This window comes from Mus caroli, chromosome 4 (assembly GCF_900094665.2).
Source record: "Mus caroli chromosome 4, CAROLI_EIJ_v1.1, whole genome shotgun sequence".
Lineage (NCBI taxonomy): Eukaryota > Metazoa > Chordata > Mammalia > Rodentia > Muridae > Mus > Mus caroli.
This window is the reverse complement of record NC_034573.1, coordinates 145,192,182-145,214,308: the sequence shown is the minus strand read 5'-3', so window position 1 is coordinate 145,214,308 and position 22,127 is coordinate 145,192,182. Positions and strand designations below refer to the sequence as shown.

General features: G+C 49.8%; 1 protein-coding gene across 4 annotated transcripts in view; it reads left to right on the top strand.

Moving 5' to 3' along the window:
* Positions 1–22,127, top strand: part of Prkcz (protein kinase C zeta) — a 107,325-nt gene that overhangs the window by 58,526 nt on the left and 26,672 nt on the right. For all 4 annotated transcript variants that reach the window (XM_021159769.1, XM_021159770.2, XM_029476138.1 and 1 more), the window contains 6 exons: positions 6,728–6,813; positions 13,362–13,493; positions 14,545–14,626; positions 17,039–17,091; positions 17,798–17,986; positions 20,746–20,843. In XM_021159769.1, coding sequence (XP_021015428.1) covers positions 6,728–6,813; positions 13,362–13,493; positions 14,545–14,626; positions 17,039–17,091; positions 17,798–17,986; positions 20,746–20,843 — 640 coding nt within the window. The remainder of the gene's footprint in view (positions 1–6,727; positions 6,814–13,361; positions 13,494–14,544; positions 14,627–17,038; positions 17,092–17,797; positions 17,987–20,745; positions 20,844–22,127) is intronic.

Below are 22,127 nucleotides of genomic sequence, written 5' to 3'. Positions count from 1 at the left end.
TGTTGCTTAGTATAGGTATTAAATGAGCAATCTCAAGGCTGGAGTAGGTGGGACTACCAGGACCTGTGCCCATGGGATAGACAGTAAGCATATACTCCCAGGAAGGGGCCTCTTTCCTGTGTTCTGACCAAAAAGGAAGTTGAGGCTAGAAGTCTGACTTCAATAGGAACTGACCAGCCCAGGTTCAGTTTGTTTCTTAGCCTTTTAAATGTTTTCCATAGCACATATCGGTTGTACATAGTAATAGACTTCACTACAACGCTTTCAAACATGTGCATAGTGTATTCTGTGCATGCCATCCCCCTGTTTCTGTTTTCCTCTCTTCCTCTGTTTTGGTTTGTTTTAGATGAAGTCTTGCTGTGCAGGCCAGGCTGACCTTGGACTGGTGACAGTCCTCCTGCCTCAGCCAATGAAGTGTCGGGGTCGTGGGTGTGAGCCACCATGCCTGGCTTCGCATCTTATCTTCCTCCTCACACCTGTACCTGGGTCCCTTTACTACGGTTGGCCTGCGTGACCTGGGTGAGTCCCCACTGAGGCTCATGCATCACACCAGGGACACTGTCTCATGGCCAGTCTCTCCCCCCCCACCCCCAACCCCCGTCTTCCTCTGAGCAGCAGCAGTATGTGAGCTTCTCACCCATCTCTGATGCACCAAGGATGCCCCTTGCAGACAAGGGGACTGGGGCTGCTCGTCTGTTTGGCTGTCTCTTTGCTGCATGTTTTTCTTTTTCTTTCTTTTTTTTTTTAATTTTTAATATTTTTATTACATATTTTCCTCAATTACATTTCCGATGCTATCCCAAAAGTGCTGCATGTTTTTCTACATCGCCTGGTGTGTTGTGGTTGCAGAGGGACACACCCAGGGCTCAGAACGGGGTAGCTGAAAGGGTGGAAAACCCAAGTGGGAACCTTGCCTGCTCCCCTTGCTCACAAACAAGCCCGTCTCCCACGCAGCCATAGCTTCCCACGGTTGCAGTTCCCGTACCTCTCTACCCAGGCCTGTTTCTATGATTTCTGTGTTATTCTTCATTTACCTTCGAAAGCATGACATGTGTAAGCCTTACTTTCATCTGAGAGATGGATCAGTGTTGAGAAGCAGGAAGTTTGAGATGGGATGGGAAAGTCCCTAAGGGCAGGAGGTGATCGCACACTCAGATGGCGTCATCCTACCCTACCCCAGCCTTCCTAACTTCCACCCTCACTGCTGCCCCACCCCACCCCCCACCCCATCCCCGCAGACTCCTGGGATGGTGTCTGCATTACAGACTTGAGGCTGAATGAAACACCCTGTGTGGCAAAGGAAGAACTGGGGCACAATCATGCCATAACTGTACGGCATCTGAAATCCTGGGATAAGTGTGTGTGTGTGTGTGTGAGTGTGTGTGTGTGTGTGTGTGTGTGTGTGTGTGTGTGTGTGTGTGTGTGTGATGGAGAAAGAGAAACAGAATCCTGGCAAAACCATCATGACCCTGAGCCTTAGAAGTGCCAGTGTCCATTCTAACCTGGGGGACCCCTGACCCCAGGACATTTGCCTGTCTCTTTCCTGCATGTTTTTCTACATCCTCTTTTGTGTTGTGGTCCTATGCTTCGTGGACCCTCTTTGGTCCTCAGGAACCTAACCAGATTGTTGCCTTTGCTAGCCACTGGCCTGGGAATGCCACCAAGGGTACTGGGCTCTCCAGGAGACTTAATTGCTAGCACATGGGCCACCCTTTGGCACATTACACAGTACGTTATACATCCCACAAATCAGGAACCCTCCAGCTTTATTCTGATCTGAGGCTGGAGTTCAGCCCACCTGCTCATCCTCGAGCAAGCCTAGAAGAGGCGGGTTTGTGCACAGTCAGTTGATCAGAGCTTTTTAAAAAATGTGGGTTTTTTTTTTTTCCACCTTGTCAGTGCTTAAGATGCTAGGTTACCATGGAAACAGAGCTCGTTAAGATTCCTGTGACCAGCCTAATTATAGAATTCAAAGACAAGCATAGCTCCTGGAGGTTGTCAGAGTTAAGGCTGCAAGAAAAGAAGGGTAGCCCACACACTCTCCAGGACTTGCTGTTCACCATGTGCCAGCCAGCACCCAGGGGGATAATGGCTGCGTCCCCAATGGGCATGTGATACTAACAGCTCTCACCCAGAGTTCAGGCTTCTTCCCCAGCCAAAGCTCTGCTTTGGCACATTCATGCCAGACTTGCCAGATCACCATGGATAGCTCCTATACTGTCCACAGTGTATTCCACAGCCCAGCAGGCTCTGTCCCCACCCTCCAGCCCTTCCTTACAGCCTGGGCTTACTGCATCGTCCGCTGGAGGGTGGAGTGGATTGGGATACCCAGGTAGTAGGTACACAGCATCCCTCCCTCTGTCTTCAGTAAGCTAGACTCACTCATACACTTCTGGGGCCATAATGGTGACCACCACTAAAATCAAGAATAGTTTCCATTTTCCAGGCAAAACCAAATTCTGAAAGTGTGACAGGCTTGCATATGGCAGAGGTAGCTGGATTCCCCCAGGCCTCCAGGACCCCTGCCCACAGGCCTAGAAAAACCAGTGTGGCTTTGTCCAGGGCCACATTGCTTCTAGAGAACCTTGTGGTAAATCTGTACAGTTTGAAAGTTTGGGTTTTTGCAGCTGCAGCCTTTGTTGGGAACTCCGGTTTCTAAAAGCCAAGGTTGTCACAACTCTGTCCCCCCGCCTCCCCCAGAAACCGGAGGGAGTTACCACTGGGGAATCTGACGCTAATCACCTCTCAAAGCACCATCAGCCTGTGGCATTGGTGATTGAGATTCTAACACTTGAGCTTTTGGGTATGAGCCCAGACCATAGCAGAAGTTAAGTGAGAAGAGATGGAGGGAGAGAGAGGTGATTCAGCAGTTAAGAGTCCTCACTGCTCTGCAGAGCACCAGGTTTGGTTCCCAGCACCCACACGGCGGCGAATGACCATCTGTAACACCAGTTCAGAGAGATCCAATATTTTCTAGTTTCTGTGGGCCCCTGTGTGCATGTCCACTCAGGCACACATGCATGCACATCAAAAAGAAAAACAGTGAAGAGAGATGACTCAGCAGGAAAAGGTGCTTGTAGCCAAGCCTAGTGACTTGATTTTGATGCCCAGATTCTAGGTGGTGAAAGAAGAGAACCAGCTCCTTCAAGTTGTTCTCTGGTGCACACATGTGCCATGGCGTGGCATACCCATACTAGATAGATAGATAGATAGATAGATAGATAGATAGATAGATAGATAGATAGATAGAGAAAAAGTAGTAAGTAATTGGGACGTGGGCCAGCAGGTTGACTAAGAAAATAAAGGCACTTGCTGCCAAGCCTGAAAACCTGAATTCAATTCCCAGAACCCGCACGGTAGAGGCAGAGAACCAGCCCCCACAGGTTGCCCTCTGACCTTCTCACACGTGCCTGCGACACGTACACAAACACACAAACAGTAAATAAATAATTTTAAAAGCATTTTTTAAAAAATCACTGTTTTGTTCAGTTGGGGTTTTGTTTTGTTTTGTTTTTCTGAGAGCATCTCCCTTTGTAGCCCAGGCTAGCCTTGACTTTCCATTCTCCTGTCTCAGCCCCCAAGTGCTGGGATTATAGGTTTGCACCCTCTCATGCCTGGCTTGAAGCACTCTCAGATTCCTGGAGAGCCACCGTGGGAGCTCTCTGCAGGCTGGGATGGAGGAGTGATGGAATGCTTACACCAGAGCCAGTGTTCCTTCCCAGGAGCATGAGCAACAGTGGTCCTGGAGTAATGGTGGTCCTGGCACCCTCCTTCCTAGATCCCATGGTCAATTGTGTGAGTTGAAGTTGGCTGGTCCCTCAAATATCCAGAGAACCTTTTGTGAGCTCACAAAGTTTTAGGGTTTTGCTGGTTGGACTTGCCCAACTCATTTGCTGTCTTCTGGGAAATGCCTGTTCTTTCTTCCATGTTCTCTCTTTATTTCTTCTATGTATGTGGTGTGTGTGTGTGTGTGTGTGTGTATGTACACTGACATATGTGGAGACACGTGTATGTGGGAGTATATACACTTACATGTGTACACGTGTATAGAGTGAGGCTTTGTGCCTTCTAGCTCACTCTATTGTTTATAATGAATGTATATAACATTATATATGTACATAACATGTATATATGTATATGTATATATACACGCACACATACATACATGACATATGATAAACATGAGTTGCTACTCCCAGCTAGCCAGTTTGCTCCAGTGTCTGCCACATCTGCCTGGTGTTTACGTGGTGGGTTCCAGGAATTCAGACTAGAGCACTCATACTTCTGTAGCAAATGCTTTCCCTTACCCAGTGTGTTTTCTTTTGTTGGTTGTAGGCGTCCTTTAGCACCAGCCACGGGGGTTGGTCCTGTGAACGTGTGGCTTGTCTGCTTGTGCCTGCACTTGTCAATGTTCAGATCTGCTTGTCTCCTGCTCTTAGCATCTCCAGAACCTCCCTCATGCTCTCTTCTGTAAGATCTTTGTCATTCTACTGCTCACATTCACTGTTTTCCTCTCTCAAAGACCAAACATCTGCCTGACAGAAGACGAGGGTCTTAGTCTATTCTGTCTGTCCATAATGAGATGTCCCAGGTCTAGGATATAAACCATAGCAGCTTGCCTGCCCATGATGTAAGTCTAGAGGACCAGGGTCAGCAGCCAACACATGATAGATCATCTGCTTCCAGAGTTCATTCAGTATATTTTTTAGTGTCCTTATGTTCTGGAGAGCTAGCCCTGTTCTCGTCTTGAGGAAGCCCTAACTGGGACCCCACGCTATACCCATTTTTCTCCTTAATCACCTTCTCAGCCCAGTGTCCAAATACAGCTCCACTAGGAATCAGGGCTCCAGCGTGTGTGCTTATGGGATAGAGCCATCCCTCAACAACAGAGAAGGCCAGGCATTCTTGATATAGGTGACAAAGCACTGGGGCAATCCTGGTCATTTGTCACTTCTGTGCTCTAAACCCTAGGACTAATTACAGAGTCCTATTTCCTGTCCCACTGGTAAATGTATCCTGATGAGGGCTTCCTCATCGGCCTTGGTTCCTGCTGGGGTACCTTAGATTCCTTTCACTTTCCTGTAGTCTAGGAAGGCATTAAACCCCTCTTCATCTTTTCAGTGCTGTGATTGAGCTTTAAGGCTTTAATAGAAATACAGGAAAAACAACACAGCCCACAAATCCTGGTTTGTCTTCATGCTGTCCCCTAAGTTTACGTCTCTGCACCTCATCCCCTGCTTACTTCATACTCTTCCCTCTTCCTCTTCCTTCTGATAGGCAATGCCATACAGGACAGTAAGGGCGGTGGCTGTTCAGAGCAAGGACTCGGCACCCTTGGCTAGGTTTCCCTAATGTAGGTGGACCAGAGGAGCAGCCCATGCCCTGCACCATGGGCTCACTGGGGGCTCATCAGAACTGTGGGGCAGATAGACTTTAGTTTTGCACTCCCACACACACTAGAATGTACCTTCCAGGAGCCTGATGCCCCATGTGACTGAGGTGGGAGGGGACAAAGGCTGGCACTGCCTCTATCCTGGTCTCATCTGAGGCTGGAACCCTGGAGGGGTCATCAGACAATGCCTGGTTTCTCTCAAGTGTCACTGAAGCTGCACTCTGGGAGCATCAAGAGCCATGAGGCAGACCTGTGGGGGAGCTGCCCCTGGGTGTGGCAGGCGATCCACACGGCTGTGGGGCCTTTTCCTGAGCTCCCAGAGGAACCGCAGCTCCCGACTCCTCACCAAATCTCCCCTTTAAAGGGAGAGAAGCGTGTTTTGTAGTTGCTGTGACCTGATTTCAGCAGTTTCCAGCCAGAGCTGGCCATTTGCTTGTTTTAAAAACATTCTGTTACACTTTCCACTTAGGAATATTCTCTGCACTTTCACCAGGCTCCTGAAAGTCGCTCTTGCTACCGGATTTTATAAAAGCACAAAGCTTCCCATTGTACCTTGTGTTTCTGGAGGTTTTGTCTCTGTATGCCGGCCTTGTGGCACTTGGGTGTTGTGGATCGGAAAGCATCGGGCCAATGGTTCTGGTCGGAACTTCGGTGGTGTTTTTAAAAAGAACTGTTCTAGTGTGAATGGCGCATGTCACAAAGTGATGCTTTGGGTTAATTGTGGACTCAGAGCAAATATTCAAGAGAGTTGGACCTTCCTCTGCCCCAAGGTCTGTTGGGCTAAGGGGATCTTGGGCCTGGGTGAGTCACTGCTAGTGTGTGTACTGGCTGAGGATAGCCTCCAGCCTAGCCGTCCACTTTCCCTCCTTGGATGGTCATATGTAAATATCATGGTCCATTTGAACCTTGTCCCTGTATGGAAAAAGGGGCCTGGCTTTCAGAAGCCACTCAGAGAGTGAAGGAAAGCAGCCGAGAATACTGTCTCGGAGCTGACTGGCCCAGGCCGGAGGAACCGATATCCTGCTGCCGAACCCTGCCTGTTGTTCCTGCGGGATGCTGGGTATCTCCACTACTGTCTGGGGCCTCTCCCACCTGAGCTGCCATCTCCAACAGTCACAGCTGTGAGGTCATTTGAGTCATGTGAGGAGAGGTGAAGGGGAGCCTGTACCCAGGGAGCCTGGTCAATTTAGTTTTGGCATCCCTCAGCCAGGATGAGAGTCACCGCTCCAGCCACCTAGTCAGGAACAGCCTGTCCCCATCTGTACCTGGGGTTCGGGAGCCAGGCTCCTCCATCACCATGCTGCTTCCTTACACGTCTTCCCTCGTCCTTTCTAGAGTCCATCTACCGCCGTGGAGCCAGAAGATGGAGGAAGCTGTACCGAGCCAACGGCCACCTCTTCCAAGCCAAGCGCTTTAACAGGGTGAGTGTCCCCTCTCCAATGGCTCCCTCACGGTGGGGGTCACTTTCATTCTTCTACAAGTAAGGAGAAGGGGGGGAGGTATCCTTACAGGGCTGTGCAGGGCTGGACTTCCTTCAGCGTGCTCAAGGAAGAAAGTCCTGAGCTACCAGCTTAACCAGAATTGCAGGGCTGTGGAGATGTGCTAGGGGCTACTCTGAGCCTGCAGAAGTTCCTCCCCAGCCACTGCGATGAACGGTAGCCACTGGATGGGAGTGTGGCTGCGTCTTGGGTGTCCTTTCCTGCTCCTGATTACACAATCCTTACTCACTGTCACTGGCCCTGAGGACAAACCTTGTGATGCTGCCAGGTGTGACCTAGCACAGCCTGCCCCGCCCATTAGAACACATGGTGCTTCCTGTGGGCTGCAAGGGTCTCCTTGGAGACCCGTACAGTCCCAGAGGCCTCCACTTCCCTGTCCCATGGCTCCAGCAGACAGTCCTCTCTGAGTGACACTTGACTTATCCCCCCTCCCACAAGTCTCTTCATCATGGTGCTTCCTTTGTTCTCCAGTGTGCATTGACTACGTGGCTCCCTTTCACAGCAAAGGGCAGTGTCTGCTTTCCTCTGTGGCCAGCAAGCACACTTTAGAGTGGTTTGGGCCCCGTGAACACATGGGTGGGCACCTACCTTTACAGCGGGATGGCATGAGACCATTCATTACACACAAGCGCCACAGGCCAGCTAACCCTGTGCTTTTGCACTCTCTGTCCCCATGCTGGGAAAACAGTTTAGCATTGAGTGGCCACAGACCTAACAGTTTGGAGCTGTGGCAGCTGAGCTATAGGGTCAGACCCCCTATGCTCTCCTAGCCCTGTTGCTGCTTATACAACAGTTCTCTCCTGTCTTATTTCCCAGTCTAAAACATGTGGATGCTAGGAAGAAGGTTGGAGAGGGAGCATGGGGTGTTGAGTCAATATTGTCACGATGTGAGAGCCACATGGAGGCCACTGCACCTTTGAGGCAGCCACTGACGCCCCTTTTATGCTCCCTGTCATTTGCCTCAGCCACAGGTGCCCCCCACCCTGGTTTGTTCTCGAGGCACATTAGATAGGTGAGCCCAGCTGCCATAGATGTTAGCCAGCTTCCTCTGTACACCTGAGCCATAATGTGAGCGTGAGCCGCACCCCTTGCACCTGTGTACAGAGTGCCCATCGTGTGTCAAGAACTCGGGGATGCTGTCACCCCTTCCCCAGGAGCCAATGAGGGTGGAGTGGCAGGGGACTAGAGGAAAAGCTCCCAAATGACCAAGTATACTTGATCTTAGCCAAAAAGGCTGAGAAACAAGGAGTAGAAAAGCACTGGGCTCAGGAGAGACGTGACGTGGGCCAACGCTCTCGGAGATCAGCACTCCTGGAGAAGACATGTCTGGAAAGCCAGCCCAGAGAGGATGCTGGGAATCCAGGATACAGCAGGCTCAGGAGAGCCCAAATAGTGTCAGGGTACCCTGCGACCCATGTTCTCTCCCATCCTGTTACGACACTCCAGGTGCCCTTCAGGCCTGGCACGTAGCAGGTATATCTGAACATTGTTGTTTACTGTGAATAGTGGCTAAAAGAAGATTCCTTCAGGAGATATTGGTGGGGGCTGTATGGGGGCAGGCACAGAGCCACAGTGGACGGTAGAGGAACCTCAGCTTGGAGAGGCTTAGTGTCATCAAGACAGAGGTAAAAGGGGAGCCAAGTGCTAGGCCCAGCTGGGCATGTTCATGGAATTTTACAGTAGGCCAACCAGGTAGCCAGGATGGAAGTTGTCTGCTGAGAATATGGAGAAATGGAGACATCTGGCCTCGGGGAACCCAGTGCCAGCCCCCACGTTTATCTGTGAAATGAGCAACTGACCATCTGTGCAGGCAGGTGCCCTCTCTCCTGTGAACCTGTCCCTGGCCAGAGCAGGAGTCTCAGGCAGCCCAACACCCAACCTCTCAGGGCACTGGAGAGGAATCTAGGAGGACTGCTGTGATTTGTCCTCCTTGTCCTTCTTAATGGATGACAAGTAGCCAAGACAAAGCCCATGCACTCATCCATCCACACAGCACACAGGCCAGGGCTCAGACAGCACCAAGAGGCTCTCACCATCCTGTGTGCAGCCTGCATGCAGATGTGTATGCACGTAACATACAGGTTTGGGTGGAAGCTGATAGCTACTGTTCTTCACTGCAGGTTGTTGTTGTTTGTTTGTTTTAAAGATATATTTATTTATTATTTATTTAATATATGTAAGTACACTGTAGCTGTCTTTAGACACACCAGAAGGGGGCATCAGATCCCATCGTAGATGGTTGTAAGCCACCATGTGGTTGGTGGGAATTAAACTCAGGACCTTAGGAAGAGCAGCCAGTGCTCCTAACCACTGAGGCATCTCTCCAATCCCCTTCACTTTAATTTTCAAGACAGGGTCTCTCAGTAAACCTGGAGCTCACAATTCAGCTAGGGTGCCTGGCTGGTGAACCCCAGTCCTCCCCTGTCTCTATTCCCCAGTGCTTGGGTTATAATCATGGACCACCACACCTAACTTTCTTATGTGGGTGCTGGGGGTCAGACTCAGGTCCTCATCCTTATACGGCAAACACTTTACCTGCCAACTAAACCATCTCCCTAGTCCCTTCTTGTGTTCTTTATTGGCTAACCAGAAAGAGGCCAATGTGAGGCTGTGAGCCCTACGGGTTCTGTGACTCCCAGGAAGCCCTGTGTTTGCCCTCCATGCTCTTTGGCTTTCAGAAGGAAAATGTTCCTCTGTGAGACCCCCAAAAGGGGATCTGTGAGCCATGGAACCTCCATCCATGTGACACAGAGGGGACAGGACCTGCCTTGTGGACCTTAAACCTAGCATTTTGAGTAATGGGGGAGGAACTCCCTGTCCATTATTCTCAAGATGTTGGTTAAGGAAATGGAAGATCCAAGCTTTCTTGCCCATAAGTTGCAGAGATTGAGGTTAAGAACACGACAAAGACTAGAAGTAATGCAATCTCCTGGGGAAAGCAGACAGTGGAGACACACTGGTCAATTCGGTTTTCTTTTGCATCTAAACAAACTAAATGCAGAACCCACATAGGAAATTTGTCTGTGTATATATGGGCATGTGTGTTTTGGGGGTGAGGATGGGGTGTGTATGTGCGTGTGTGCATGTATGTAGTGTACTGTTCCGTGTGTGTGTGTGTGTGTGTGTGTGTGTGTGTGTGTGTGTGTAGGATGCTGTTCAGGTACCATCTAGTTTTTAAATTGGGATAGAGGCTCTCACTGGCTGGAATTCACAGGTAGGCTAAGCTAGCTAGCCTCTGGGCCCAGGGTTCTGCCTGTCTCTATCTACCTCCTCCCCTTTTTCCCATTCCCCCATAAGTGATAGAGAATCAAACTCTGGTCTTTGTATTTGTAAGGCAAACTCCTTTACACACCAAGCAATCTTCCCAGTCCTAGAAAAAAAAATGTGTATAACAAAACCTAAAGGAATAAAAGATCAAAGAATACAACGGTTGCTGTTTTTGACTCCTTGCAAGTTACCTTTTTTAAAAAAATATATTTTAATTTTATAAGTCCAGGTGTTTTGCCTGCATGTATGTCTGTGCACCATGTGCATGCAGTACCAGCAGAAGCCAGAAGAGGGCGTCAGATCCTCTAGAACTAGAATTCTAGATGGCTATGTACTGGTCCCCTCCAAGAGGACTAGTGCTCTTAACTGCTGAGCCATCTCCCCAGCCTCTGCAAGTCAGCTCTTGATAAATGTTAGGACCGAGCAGAGTTGTGAGTCTCGAAGGAGTATAATTGCTTACAAATGCAGACAGCTCGACCCTTATGAGTATTTTTGAAATGCAGACATTTTTCTCAGTGTCAAGGTCACTGGAAGGCATCATTGCCTAGTGTTAACCGCAGTGCCTCACCCTGGGTTAGTCCCAGCGTGAGGTCTAGAAAACTATTCACTCTGCTTTTCCCTAAAAGAATACCTCAGACAGTCAGCCCCCCTTGCTGACTTACGCAGTTGCTGGTTTCTTCATTGTGGTGGTCACCAGCCCTGGGCTGGTACACATGGTCCCTGTGCTACAGGGCAGGCTTTGGCTTCTTTTGTGAACCCATAGGAAGCATTAGAACAAGTTAACTGGGGTCTCAAGAAAAGAAGCCTCTAGGAATGGGCAGGGAGATGGGTTTAGGAGATGCCACTAGATAGGACCATTAAAGATTTCTTTTGAGGTCTGAAGCAACTAAAATGGTTAACAGACATGCCCTGTAAACGACCAGAGTCTACATTTTCAGTTTTTAAGGACGTTCGCCTCTGTTGCAGCCTTCAATGCTGCCATTGTGAAGCCACAGTTAGTTTGTGTGCCAGCGGGTGCAGCTATGTTCCACTAAAAGTTCATACACAAAAGAGGGTGGAGGGGTGGGTAATGAACTAGGGTTAACCTTCTGCTGTGGTTTGTGTACCCTTTCACTAAGAGTTTGGAATTGGTGTTTGCTCCAATAATTGAGGCCCTGAGAGAAATAGGTTTGGGTCTTCCCATGAACCCCACACTACCCAGGTAGAGCAAGGCAGGGGAACAAGGAATAGTCTTTGTGAGAACTCAAAACCTCACACTGGACCTCACACATACCTAGAGCCAGAATTATACCCCTAAGAGGGTCTAGCCAAGCAGTGCCCCCAGGTGGCTGACAGAAGCAAGAACCACCCCTCTTGAAGGCAGCCTGGAAGGATTCTCACAGATAGTGAATTGGACATCTGGGCTCACAATCAGCAACTAAAAAAAAACATAGTAGGAAACTAAGCACTCTGGTCGAGAGCCAGCAGAAACTGAGACAGAAGGCTCAGCCTGACTGAATACAAGATGAGCGCTTGATATGTTTGAAAAAAATTAAAATACATGATTGAAAAATGAGAGCAAGAAACAAATTGGCAGCGTGAGAGACAGACTTTAAAATGCTTTTTATACCATTAATCTATTTCCTGTGGAGAATAGAGACCTGGGGCTTGGTTTTGCTTTTTTTTTTTTTTTTTTTTTTTGCTTTAATGGCATGTTTTCTGAAATGTTAATGATTCAAGTATAGATCTTAAATAGCCACCAGCCAGGCATAGTGGTGCACACCTTTAATCCCAGCACTCTGAAGACAAGAGCCTGACAGCTCTCTGTGATTTTCTTTTGTGGCCAGCCTGTTCAACATAGCAAGTTCCAAGCCAGCAAGGCTACATAGAAAGACCCTGTCTCAGAAAAAATAAGATAAGGGGAGGGAGAGCTATTGGTACAGTTTGGTAGCTCCCCTAAGAAACATACGCATGAGGTCCCAGTCCAGTCCCTATTGGTAAGTCCATGCTATCTTTGGTCAGCAGTTCCCCTTTCCTGGCCCCTGGTAAGAGGGACTCTCCTGACAGACCTGTAAGCACAGCACTGAGGCTAAGACAAGCCTGGGCTATAGATCAAGACCTTTTCCCCAAAAGATACGAGAGGCTGCGGATAGAGCTCAGTCTATCCCTGGAGATATCTCTCAATATGTAGAGTGGTTGCTCTAGCATAGTCAAGTCCCAGAATTCCACCCACAACAAGCGCCACAGAACCTGTGATCCCAGCACTCAAGGAAACAGAGGCAGGGCAGTCAGAAGTTTAAGACTGTAGGTAGAGAGATGGCTCAGTGGCTAAGAGGGCTTGCTGCACAACCTTGAGAGCCTGAGTTTAGATCCCAGCACCCACAAAACAAGCAAGGCAGGCTTAGCCAGGCATGCCTGTAACCCCAGCACTGAGTGAGACAGAGACGGAAGGCACTAGGGTTTGCCAAAATGAACTCCAGGTTCAGGGCGAGACCCTGCCTCAGAGGGAGAAGGCAGAAAATTGATAGAGGCTGGCAGTACAGCTGAGGGGTGGGGAGGGTGTGTCCAAGTCAAATTTGTGAAGATAACAGGTTTGAGACCAGCCTGGGCTACATGAGACCCTGTGGAAAAGGTTAAAAGGAAGCTGAAACATGTAAGAAGGTGAATAATTCTGGGACAGTTGGGGGCCCTCGTTTGTGTTCATAAGTGGAGATGCCTCAAAGGCACATGATTTGCCAGAGTGTGACCAGATCCGAACCGATTTCTCCGCACAGACTCTATGAAATTCCAAAAGTCCTGCAAGTACCAGCAGCAGCAGGGCTGACAGTGATCACGTTTAGATTATTAGAATCATGACTATAAAACCCTAACACAGCTGTCACACAGCCACTCGCAATCTTCCAAGTCAGAATGTCAGGAGCTTCCAACGCCACCGCACTCCTCTTGGCCTGGGCTGTCTGACTCAAATAGAACCACATGGCAGGCACCACAGCTGAGCCCTGCGGCATAGCGGCCTCACCTGGCCTCACTCCTTCTGGCCCTCATGTGAACCCACGAAGGGAACTACTGAGCTAGATTGGGTCCGCATTCAGGAAGGAGGTGCCAGGCCCCTCTCCATGTGGTATCTTCTGCATCGGCTGCCCGAGTTTTCATGCAGACTCTTGAGCGTGGCATGGGCTTCGGGAAGGGCTAAGAGGGCCTGATAGCTGCTGTTCCGTCCGCAGGGAGCGTACTGCGGCCAGTGCAGCGAAAGGATATGGGGTCTCTCGAGGCAGGGCTACAGGTGCATCAACTGCAAGCTGCTGGTCCATAAACGCTGCCACGTCCTCGTCCCGCTGACCTGCAGGAGGCATATGGTGAGTCGGGGGTGTGGCCCTGAGGGATGGCTGGCCTCGGGGCCTCTGGCTAAACTGACCTTGGCCGACCTTGTCATTCCATTGGGGTTGTGATTCTATGTCTACCTCCTGACAGGAGAAGGCCTATATGCTGTAGGGGTGGTGACTATGGGCAGAGTCTGGAACAGGGCCTTTCATCCTGCATAGTGGAAACCAAAAGGGTCCAGTCCTACTGGCGTGCTGTGACCTGAGTTTTCTCATGCTTGCACTTAAGCCAGCCTGCCTGTGCCACCCAGCCTGGATGTAGAATGGCCCTATCCAGTTGTTTGCCAGACCCGAGGCCTCAGCCACTCAGGAAGGTTGTTCGCTCATCTGCATCTTGCCAGAGTGAGGAAGACACCCCTGAGGTGGCATATCCACGTTCCATATGGCAAATAAGGATCCAGATTGGAGCATGAGTTGCACCCCAAAACCACTCTCCCTGGAAATCCTTTCCACTGTCTACTGTGAGCCCTGAAGATATATGTGACCCATGACCCTGTAGGCCCATATTACCTTAAGATAATGAGATGACCCCAGATGTGGTCATTCAGAGCTGAGTGAGGCCAACTCTTGGGCCCAAGGGGCCGTCACTAGAAGCTGTCTCTATTATGACCCCAGGACCCTGAGGCTGTGGATCAGGAGCCTGGCTGCCAGTAGGACATTCACAGTGCAGCAAGAGGGTATTGCCAAGCATGGTATAAAGCATCCCTTCTATCAAACACCTTCTGGGAAGGCAATAACCTGACTGACCACCTCAGCCTGTAGACTCTTAAGTAACAATAGTCTTCATCTATTCTGTGCTCTACCCAGCAGCTGTTGCTTATACAGCATTTTTTATACACACAAACACACACACACGCATACACGTGCAAATACATGCACATGTGGCACACATCACATAACACACACATACACACGGCACACATGCACATACCACACACCGCATGTGCACATGCATGTGTATATACATGAAGTCAAAGCTGGATGGTAACTCCCACCCCATCACACCAACGCCATCATTTTCTTGCAGGATTCTGTCATGCCTTCCCAAGAGCCTCCAGTAGATGACAAGAACGATGGTGTAGACCTTCCTTCAGAAGAAACTGATGGAAGTAGGTGTCCCTTTCCCAAGCTGGGCCCACCCCATCTCTTCTGGGCCATGCCCTTATCCTCTGAGTCACGCCCTCTCTTTTCTGGGCCACTTGCCTCTTCTGGCCACACCCCCTCTGAACCCTGTGGTATGTTCCCCTCTCCATCTTCCTGGCCTTTCCTCTGACTCCCGCCTACCTGCTCTCTAAGAGTCAATGTGGGTGAGCTGGGCTGGAAACCACTCTGTACACGGCCTCCCCCTCCGTCCCCACAAAAACAGGTGGGGCTGCTGGTCTTCCCTGGTAACCCCCAGACAGCAATTTCCTCATCACTGGGAATCTGGGGCTGAGGGTTTCTTCCTCCATGTTGATTTCAGTTGCTCTGCACTCTTGGTGTATGACTGCCAGGCCAGGTATCTCCTACTCACTGGGCAGTACACAGAGCTGACCTCCGTGAGTGAGGGTGGCTCCATACGGGGTGTGACTGCTGCACAGGTGTTGTGTTTAGGGGAGTACAGGGAGGAAAGACTTCTCTTTGATGTTAAAAAAATAAAAGAGAATCCAAAGCCAGGTATGGTGACACATGCCTTTAATCCCAGCACTTGGAATGCAGAGGCAAGTGGATTTCTTCATTAATTCAAGACTAGCCTGGTCTACATGGCAAGTTCCAGGCCATCCAGGGCTGCATAGTGAGACCCTGTCTCAAAAGAAAACAAATGAGGTCCCTTTAGGTATCCTGCCTACCCACACAATCACCTGTCCATCACCCACTCATGCATGCATGCACGCATGCATACATACACATTCACCCACCCACTCATCCACCTATTACACACATGCTTGCACACACGCACACACTCACACACACACACACATATACTCATCCACTTGTCCATCACACACATGCACACACTCATGCATGTACACACTCACTCCCATTCATCCACCTGTCCATCACACATATGCACATACTCATGCATGCACACACTTAAACACACACACCCACTCATCCACCTGTTTAACACACATGTACACACTCATGCATGTATACACGCATACTCATCCGCCTGTCCATCATCCTGTCCACTCATCTGCCTATCCTCTCCCTACCCATCCATTATTTAGTTATCATCTACTTATTGGTTCATGCAGCTGTCTATCATCCATCATTCACTCTCCCAGACTTTCTTCATCTCCCCTTCCACAGATCCATCTATCATCTACCTCCCTCATGGTCCACCCTCTGCTTTTCCAACATCTACCCACCCACCCAGTGAAAGATTATATACTAGCATGAAAATCTACCCATTCTTCTTCAATTCTCTCTCTCTGTGTCTCTCCCTGTGTGTCTCTCTCTGTCTCTCTCTCTCTGGGTGGGTGTGTGCACATGTGCACAAGGCACACAAGACTATACGTGAGTGTGTGTGTGTGTGTGTGTGTGTGTGTGTGTGCTACTGTTGCTAAGCATCCTCCTGTCTCCAATCCCCTAGAGTTGGGGTTACAAGCATATACCACCACACCTGGCTTTTATGTGGGGGATAGGAATTCAAATGCAGGTCCTCCCAGTTGTACATTTTCATCATTGAGCTGTCCTCGTAGCCCCAAGGATTTGGTTTTTGAGGCAGGGTCTTAAGTAGCCCAGCTTGGCCTCAAACTCAATTTATAGACAAGGAAGACCATAAACTCCTGATCCTCCTCGAGTAGAGTGCTAGGAATACAGGCATTGCCATCATGCCCACTCGCTTTAATGGGGCACTGGAGATTAAACCCAGGGCTCTGTGCGTGCTAGAGGCAAGTGTTTTACCAACTGAGCCACATCTCTTCAGCCCTCTTTTTCCATTTGTTCCAGGCACGGTCTCATTAGGCAGCCCTGGTTGGCTTTGAGCTGTACAATCCTGCCTCAGCTTCCCAAGTTTTAGGAATCTAGAGGCACATGTCACAACACCCAGCCCTAAATGAACTGCGCACATACACTGTATTTTCAGCTAACAGTTCTTCCCAGCCTGATGGGTTTATCAGATCGTGACATCATCATAAATAAAGGAGCGTAAAGCGTCTTCCAAGCTTCCTGCCTTCACGTTCACACAGCCCATCTGGGTCAGCCTAGGAAGCTGCAGGTTTTTTGTTTTTTGGTTTTTTTGGTTTTTCGAGTGGCTATCCTGGAACTCACTTTGTAGACCAGGCTGGCCTTGAACTCAGAAATCCACCTGCCTGTGCTAGGATTAAAGGTGTGTGCCACCACGCCCGTCTCAGAAGCTGCAGTTTTAAAGGACTCTTTAAACTGAAGTCTTTTGTGGCTGGTTTGTGGATTGACCCCTGAGCACTTCCTGTGCCGTCTGGGGCTCCCTGCAGGGCGTGGGGGTGTGAAGGTCCACTGGGTCCCCATGTTCCTGGGACACTTGTAATAAATACTCTCCCTTCCTTCTCTTTTTCTAGTTGCTTATATTTCTTCATCTCGGAAACATGATAATATCAAAGATGATTCTGAGGTAAGTGAATAAGATTAGCGTTGCAGGCATCTTTTCAAAAAGCCTGTTTGTGTGCTTCAGGGGCCGTTACATGAATTTCAGTATGAGCTAGGTATAGTAGGCAGCTATTGCGCTAGGCTCAGATGAGACCAGTGGCCTGGCTGCAGCCAGGCTGGCTTTTGAGTTGTGAATTCACCACATTACATCTGCTTCTTTGTCCTTCCTGGCCTGGCAAGGCCTCAGCTGCTCCCTCAAGCAGGTCCTGTCCCAGAATCTGACCAACAGGTTCCATCTGGCTCCATCCAGCCTCATACCTGCCGCCAGCTCTGGTATTCTAGGGAGACAGAACACGCCATGCTCCCAAGCCTTTGCTGATCATCTCGCAGAGTAGACACCACTCTCTACCCTCACCCTCACTGAACAGAAGCAGGGCAATGTGTACAGAGCAGGCTCTCCGTTCTCCACCCTCACGGAGCAGGTGCCTGGACTTGCCACTCTCACAGAGCATGCCCAAGCCTGCAGCTTGACCAAGCAAACACCCAACCCCCGTCCCCAGAACCCTCATGCGTCCTCTGCCATCTCCACGCAGCGCCTTCCCTTAGAAGCCCACAGTCTTGGTTCTTTGATGTTCCTCCTTTGAGTTGGATGGGGATTGGGTGCTAGAGTTTCAGGATTCTGGCAAATGGTTTCCAGTTTCCCATTCTCCCTTCTCTGGACCTCTCCCTAGGACCTTAAGCCTGTCATCGATGGGGTGGATGGGATCAAAATCTCTCAGGGGCTGGGGCTGCAAGACTTCGACCTCATCAGAGTCATCGGGCGTGGAAGCTATGCCAAGGTCCTCCTGGTGCGGTTGAAGAAAAATGACCAGATTTACGCCATGAAGGTGGTAAAGAAGGAGCTTGTCCATGACGACGAGGTAAGCACACGTCCTTCCCAGGCGTCTTGTGGGATTCAGGGTGTCCACGTTTGGGGACAAGGCTGTGCAGGAAGTCATCACCGAAAGCCGTGTGAAATTGTGCTTCAGTGACCTGACCACTCCACTGAGTCACACGGCTTTCCTGCTTCCAAAGTTTGCAGCCGCAGAATTAGAACCCTTGAGTTTAACAATGCCACCCTCTCTGTCCATCCCTTCGTGGACACTTTGTATGGAATATGGGATGTCTTGGCGCCGTCGTGAACAGTGCCACAGCAAACATTCACATGCACGTGTTTGTCCGTTTTCTGCCCTTTCTATGTGTTTCTAGGAGTGGTGCTGCTAGGTCGTGTGGTAATTCCAGATGTAGGCTCTGGAAGAACTTCCAAACTCTGTCTAACATGGCTGCACCATTTTGGGTTCCAGCCAGTGGGCTCGGGGCTCCAATTTTCCCACATCCTCACCAACACTTTTTCTGCTGTGGTTCCCTCTCAGAGCATGCGTGCGTACCCAGTGTGGCCTCGACTTGCAGCCTCCGTGGTGATGCGTGAAGCTGACATGTTCTCACATGCTTGCTGGCTTTGTGATTGTGTGCTCTGTTGCTGTTACACTGAGTGCTTGCTCTGTCTCTCAGGAGCAAAGAAAGGCCAAAGTGTAGATAAGAGTGACTCTGTCCTTTAGCCAATGCTGGGGCTAAGCAGCCTAACCTTTGTCAGGTCACACACAGAAAGGATCCCATTCCCCCACCCCAGCCAGGCTCAGGGCTTGGAGCTGAGGTCGGTTTGGAACCTTCACCTGTAGGGTGCTTTTGTAGAATGCACAGCCTGCTGGGCTGGCCCTGTATCCCTAGATGCTGAGCTCCTGGGTGGCAGTACCCATGACTCAAGCCTTTCCTCACAACCACCAGGTGTCACCTCTCCTCACAGTCTTGAGGCACTGCCATACCCTTCTGAGCTGACTCTGGCTCCCTTTCTCTGAGTCATCTTTGCCTAATAGCTCTACCATAGCCGTCCACCTCCTACCTTTCCCCTGAGTTGTTTTGTCTAGGAACAGGGCCTGAGGAGCTGCCTCAAGTTCCCCATGGACAAAAACCCACTGGCTCCTGCTGTCCTTAAGCCTGGTCTCTGATTACACAGTGTTGACGCTCCTGGGACACAGTGTGAGTACACTGTAGCTGTACAGATGGTTGTGAGCCTTCATGTAGTTGTTGGGAATTGAATTTTTAGGGCTTCCCATTCCAGTCATCCCTGATATCACTCAGTCCCTGCTTGCTCCAGCCCAAAGATTTATTTATTATTATACATGTATGAGTACACCATAGCTGACTCAGACACACCAGAAGAGGGTGTCAGATCTCATTGTGGGTGGTTGCTGGGATTTGAACTCAGGACCTTTGGAAGAGCAGTCAGCGCTCTTACCCACTGAGGCATCTCCCCAGCCCAGCTTCCTACTCTTGCCTTCTCTACAATAGAACTCACCAACCTTGTCCCTCGAGACCCAGGCATTGTTGTGTGTCTCTGACTTGCCAATGCTTGGATGGCTTCGTGAAAGTGTTTCTGCTAATGGCGCTGGTTCTCCAGGGGTGACCTTCCAGCTCGTTCCCTACTGAGTTTCTGAGTTAGCCCTGCCAGGTGTTCCTGTAAATTAGAACCTACAGAGATGCAATCACAAAGACTGTCACAGATAATGCCGGGGCCTGGTGACCCAGGCTTGGAAGAAATGGAAGAGAGCCAGCCCACTGGTTTCTATCCAAGAGTCCGAGTGACTAGCAGCTGCTTGAAGTGTGAGCTTCCTGAGTGTAACAGTCAGGTCGTGTAGCCCCTGGGTGAGCAAGTCTGGATGAGGTGGGGCTAGGTGTCCATTGCATGGAGAAGGGCTTGAACCGGATCCACCTGGTGAAGCTCCTGGGGATCAGAGCGTAAACTAAAGCGAGCGATGGCTGTCTCTAGCTCACTAGAACATGGGTTCCCACTAAGAATCTGCTCATTTTCTTTCCCAAAAGCCTTCCAGAGAAGACAGCATTGTTTGAACACGTCTCTACGATTCTCATTTTCTACACACCAAGATGGTGGGGGTGGGGGTTGGGAGCCTCATCCCGCTCTGTTCCCTGGGACTGTGGTGGAGCCAAGCTGAGGTCTCTTGACTTTGCAGCGTCCGACTGAGCTACTGAACAGTTGGGAGAGATGGCCCTGTGGTAGCAGCTGCTCTCTGGCTGTAACTGGCTTATCTGCAGACTCAGTATTCAGTGACTGTGGGCCTTTGGGAATCCACTCAGCCCTCTACTCCTTGTATCCAAACTGAATTCGATACAGCCTTCCCAGGACTCTCATGGGGAGCATGAACCAGTGTATGGAGAGCGAACCCTGAAAGTGTCTTGGGGCAAGGAGGGTGATGGAGGTGATGTCGGAGATAGTGATGATGGTGTTCACGATAGAAGCGTGGGTGGATGGTGATTGGATAGTGATGGTTTTCAGTGTGGTTTGTTTTCTGGCTGAGACAGGATCATTCTGTAGCAGACTACAGGCCTCCTGGGAACTTATTGTATTGCCCACCATCTTACCTTAGCTTCCTCTGGGCAGGGATCACAGGCATAAGCCACCGCACCTGACTGTGATGCGTTTCTTGATAGGTGCTTTCTTACCCTCTCCAAATTGTCTTCTCAAACGAGAGAAGAAAGGCTTTCGTGTCTTGCCCCTGCCTTCCCCAGTGCAGCCTGAGCAGTGCTCAGGGGCCTCAGTAGTGCTACCTGGTCTCTCTTTCAGGATATCGACTGGGTGCAGACAGAGAAGCATGTGTTTGAGCAGGCGTCCAGCAACCCCTTCCTGGTTGGCTTACACTCCTGCTTCCAGACAACGAGCCGGTAAGAAAGAAAGTGTTTCTGTATGTTCTGCTGGTTTCTGATAGCCTCCTGGAAGCCAAGCTAGACCAAAGTTCCAGCTGTCCCCCACAAGCCTTCTCCAGCTGCAAGTGTTAGGTTTTAGACTTGTCTCATGGTTCCCATTGGTTGGTGTCATATACAGTAGACTTCACACATCTGAGTTTATGTGATGCCATTCGTGGGACCAAAGGTAGGCCCTAGGTCCAATGCTAGAGCAAGCATGGGTATCCTATGCTGACGCTTACTGAGCAGAGACATAAGTTAATGAGCACTAAGGTTGTCACCTCTAAACTTTATTATATATGTTGAAATTCTGCTGCTTTAAAAATGTCTGAAATCTAGTGGCCTAAGATCACAACAGTACACTGTTAAGGATATGGGGACCAGTTGACTTGAACTAACTAACATGTTTATCCACCATATCTCTGCAACCATTCTGCACTTAGTAGGTCAGTAGCAGGACTCGTGGGGGAGGGAGGCTTAGCACTCCCCTGCTTAAAGCAATGGCTTGTACCAAAAAGATAAATAAAAACTGGCAAAACTGAGCCAAGTGTGGTCACACACTCCTGCAATCCCAATACTCAGAAGACCGAGGCAGGAGGATCCTGAGTTCGAGGCCAGCCTGGGGCTACATAAGAAGAGTCTATCAAAAACCAAACTGAGCCTGGTAGTGGTGGTGCATGCCTTTAATCCCAGCACTTGGAAGGCAGAGGCAGGTGGATTTCTGAGTTTGAGGCCAGCCAGGTCTACAGAGTTAGTTCCAGGACAGCCAGGGCTACACAGAGAAACCCTGTCTTGAAAAAAACAAAACAAAACAAACAAACAAACAAACAAAAAATCCAAACTGGGTGAAGGGAAAATGGTGCTCGTGGCAAATTCTAGACGTTTGACGCAGATCTCAGAGCCCTGTCCTCAGTCCTCCAACAATGAACTTGACAGCTCAGCATTTACCGGCCAGGCTGCTTATGAAAGCCAAAAGTCCCGATCTAGAAGTACTCGGCAGCCATTCCCCAACAGTGCTTTATGGAGGCCACAGCATCCTGTAGTCTGTAACTTATGACTTAAAGACCAGGGAACACCATTGCATACACTAGCAAGATTTTGCTGAAAGGACCCAAATATAGCTGTCTCTTGTGAGACGATGCCGGGGCCTAGCAAACACAGGAGTAGATGTTCACAGTCAGCTATTGGATGTATCACAGGGCTCCCAATGGAGAAGCTAGAGAAAGTACCCAAGGAGCTAAAGGGATCTGCAACCCTATTGTT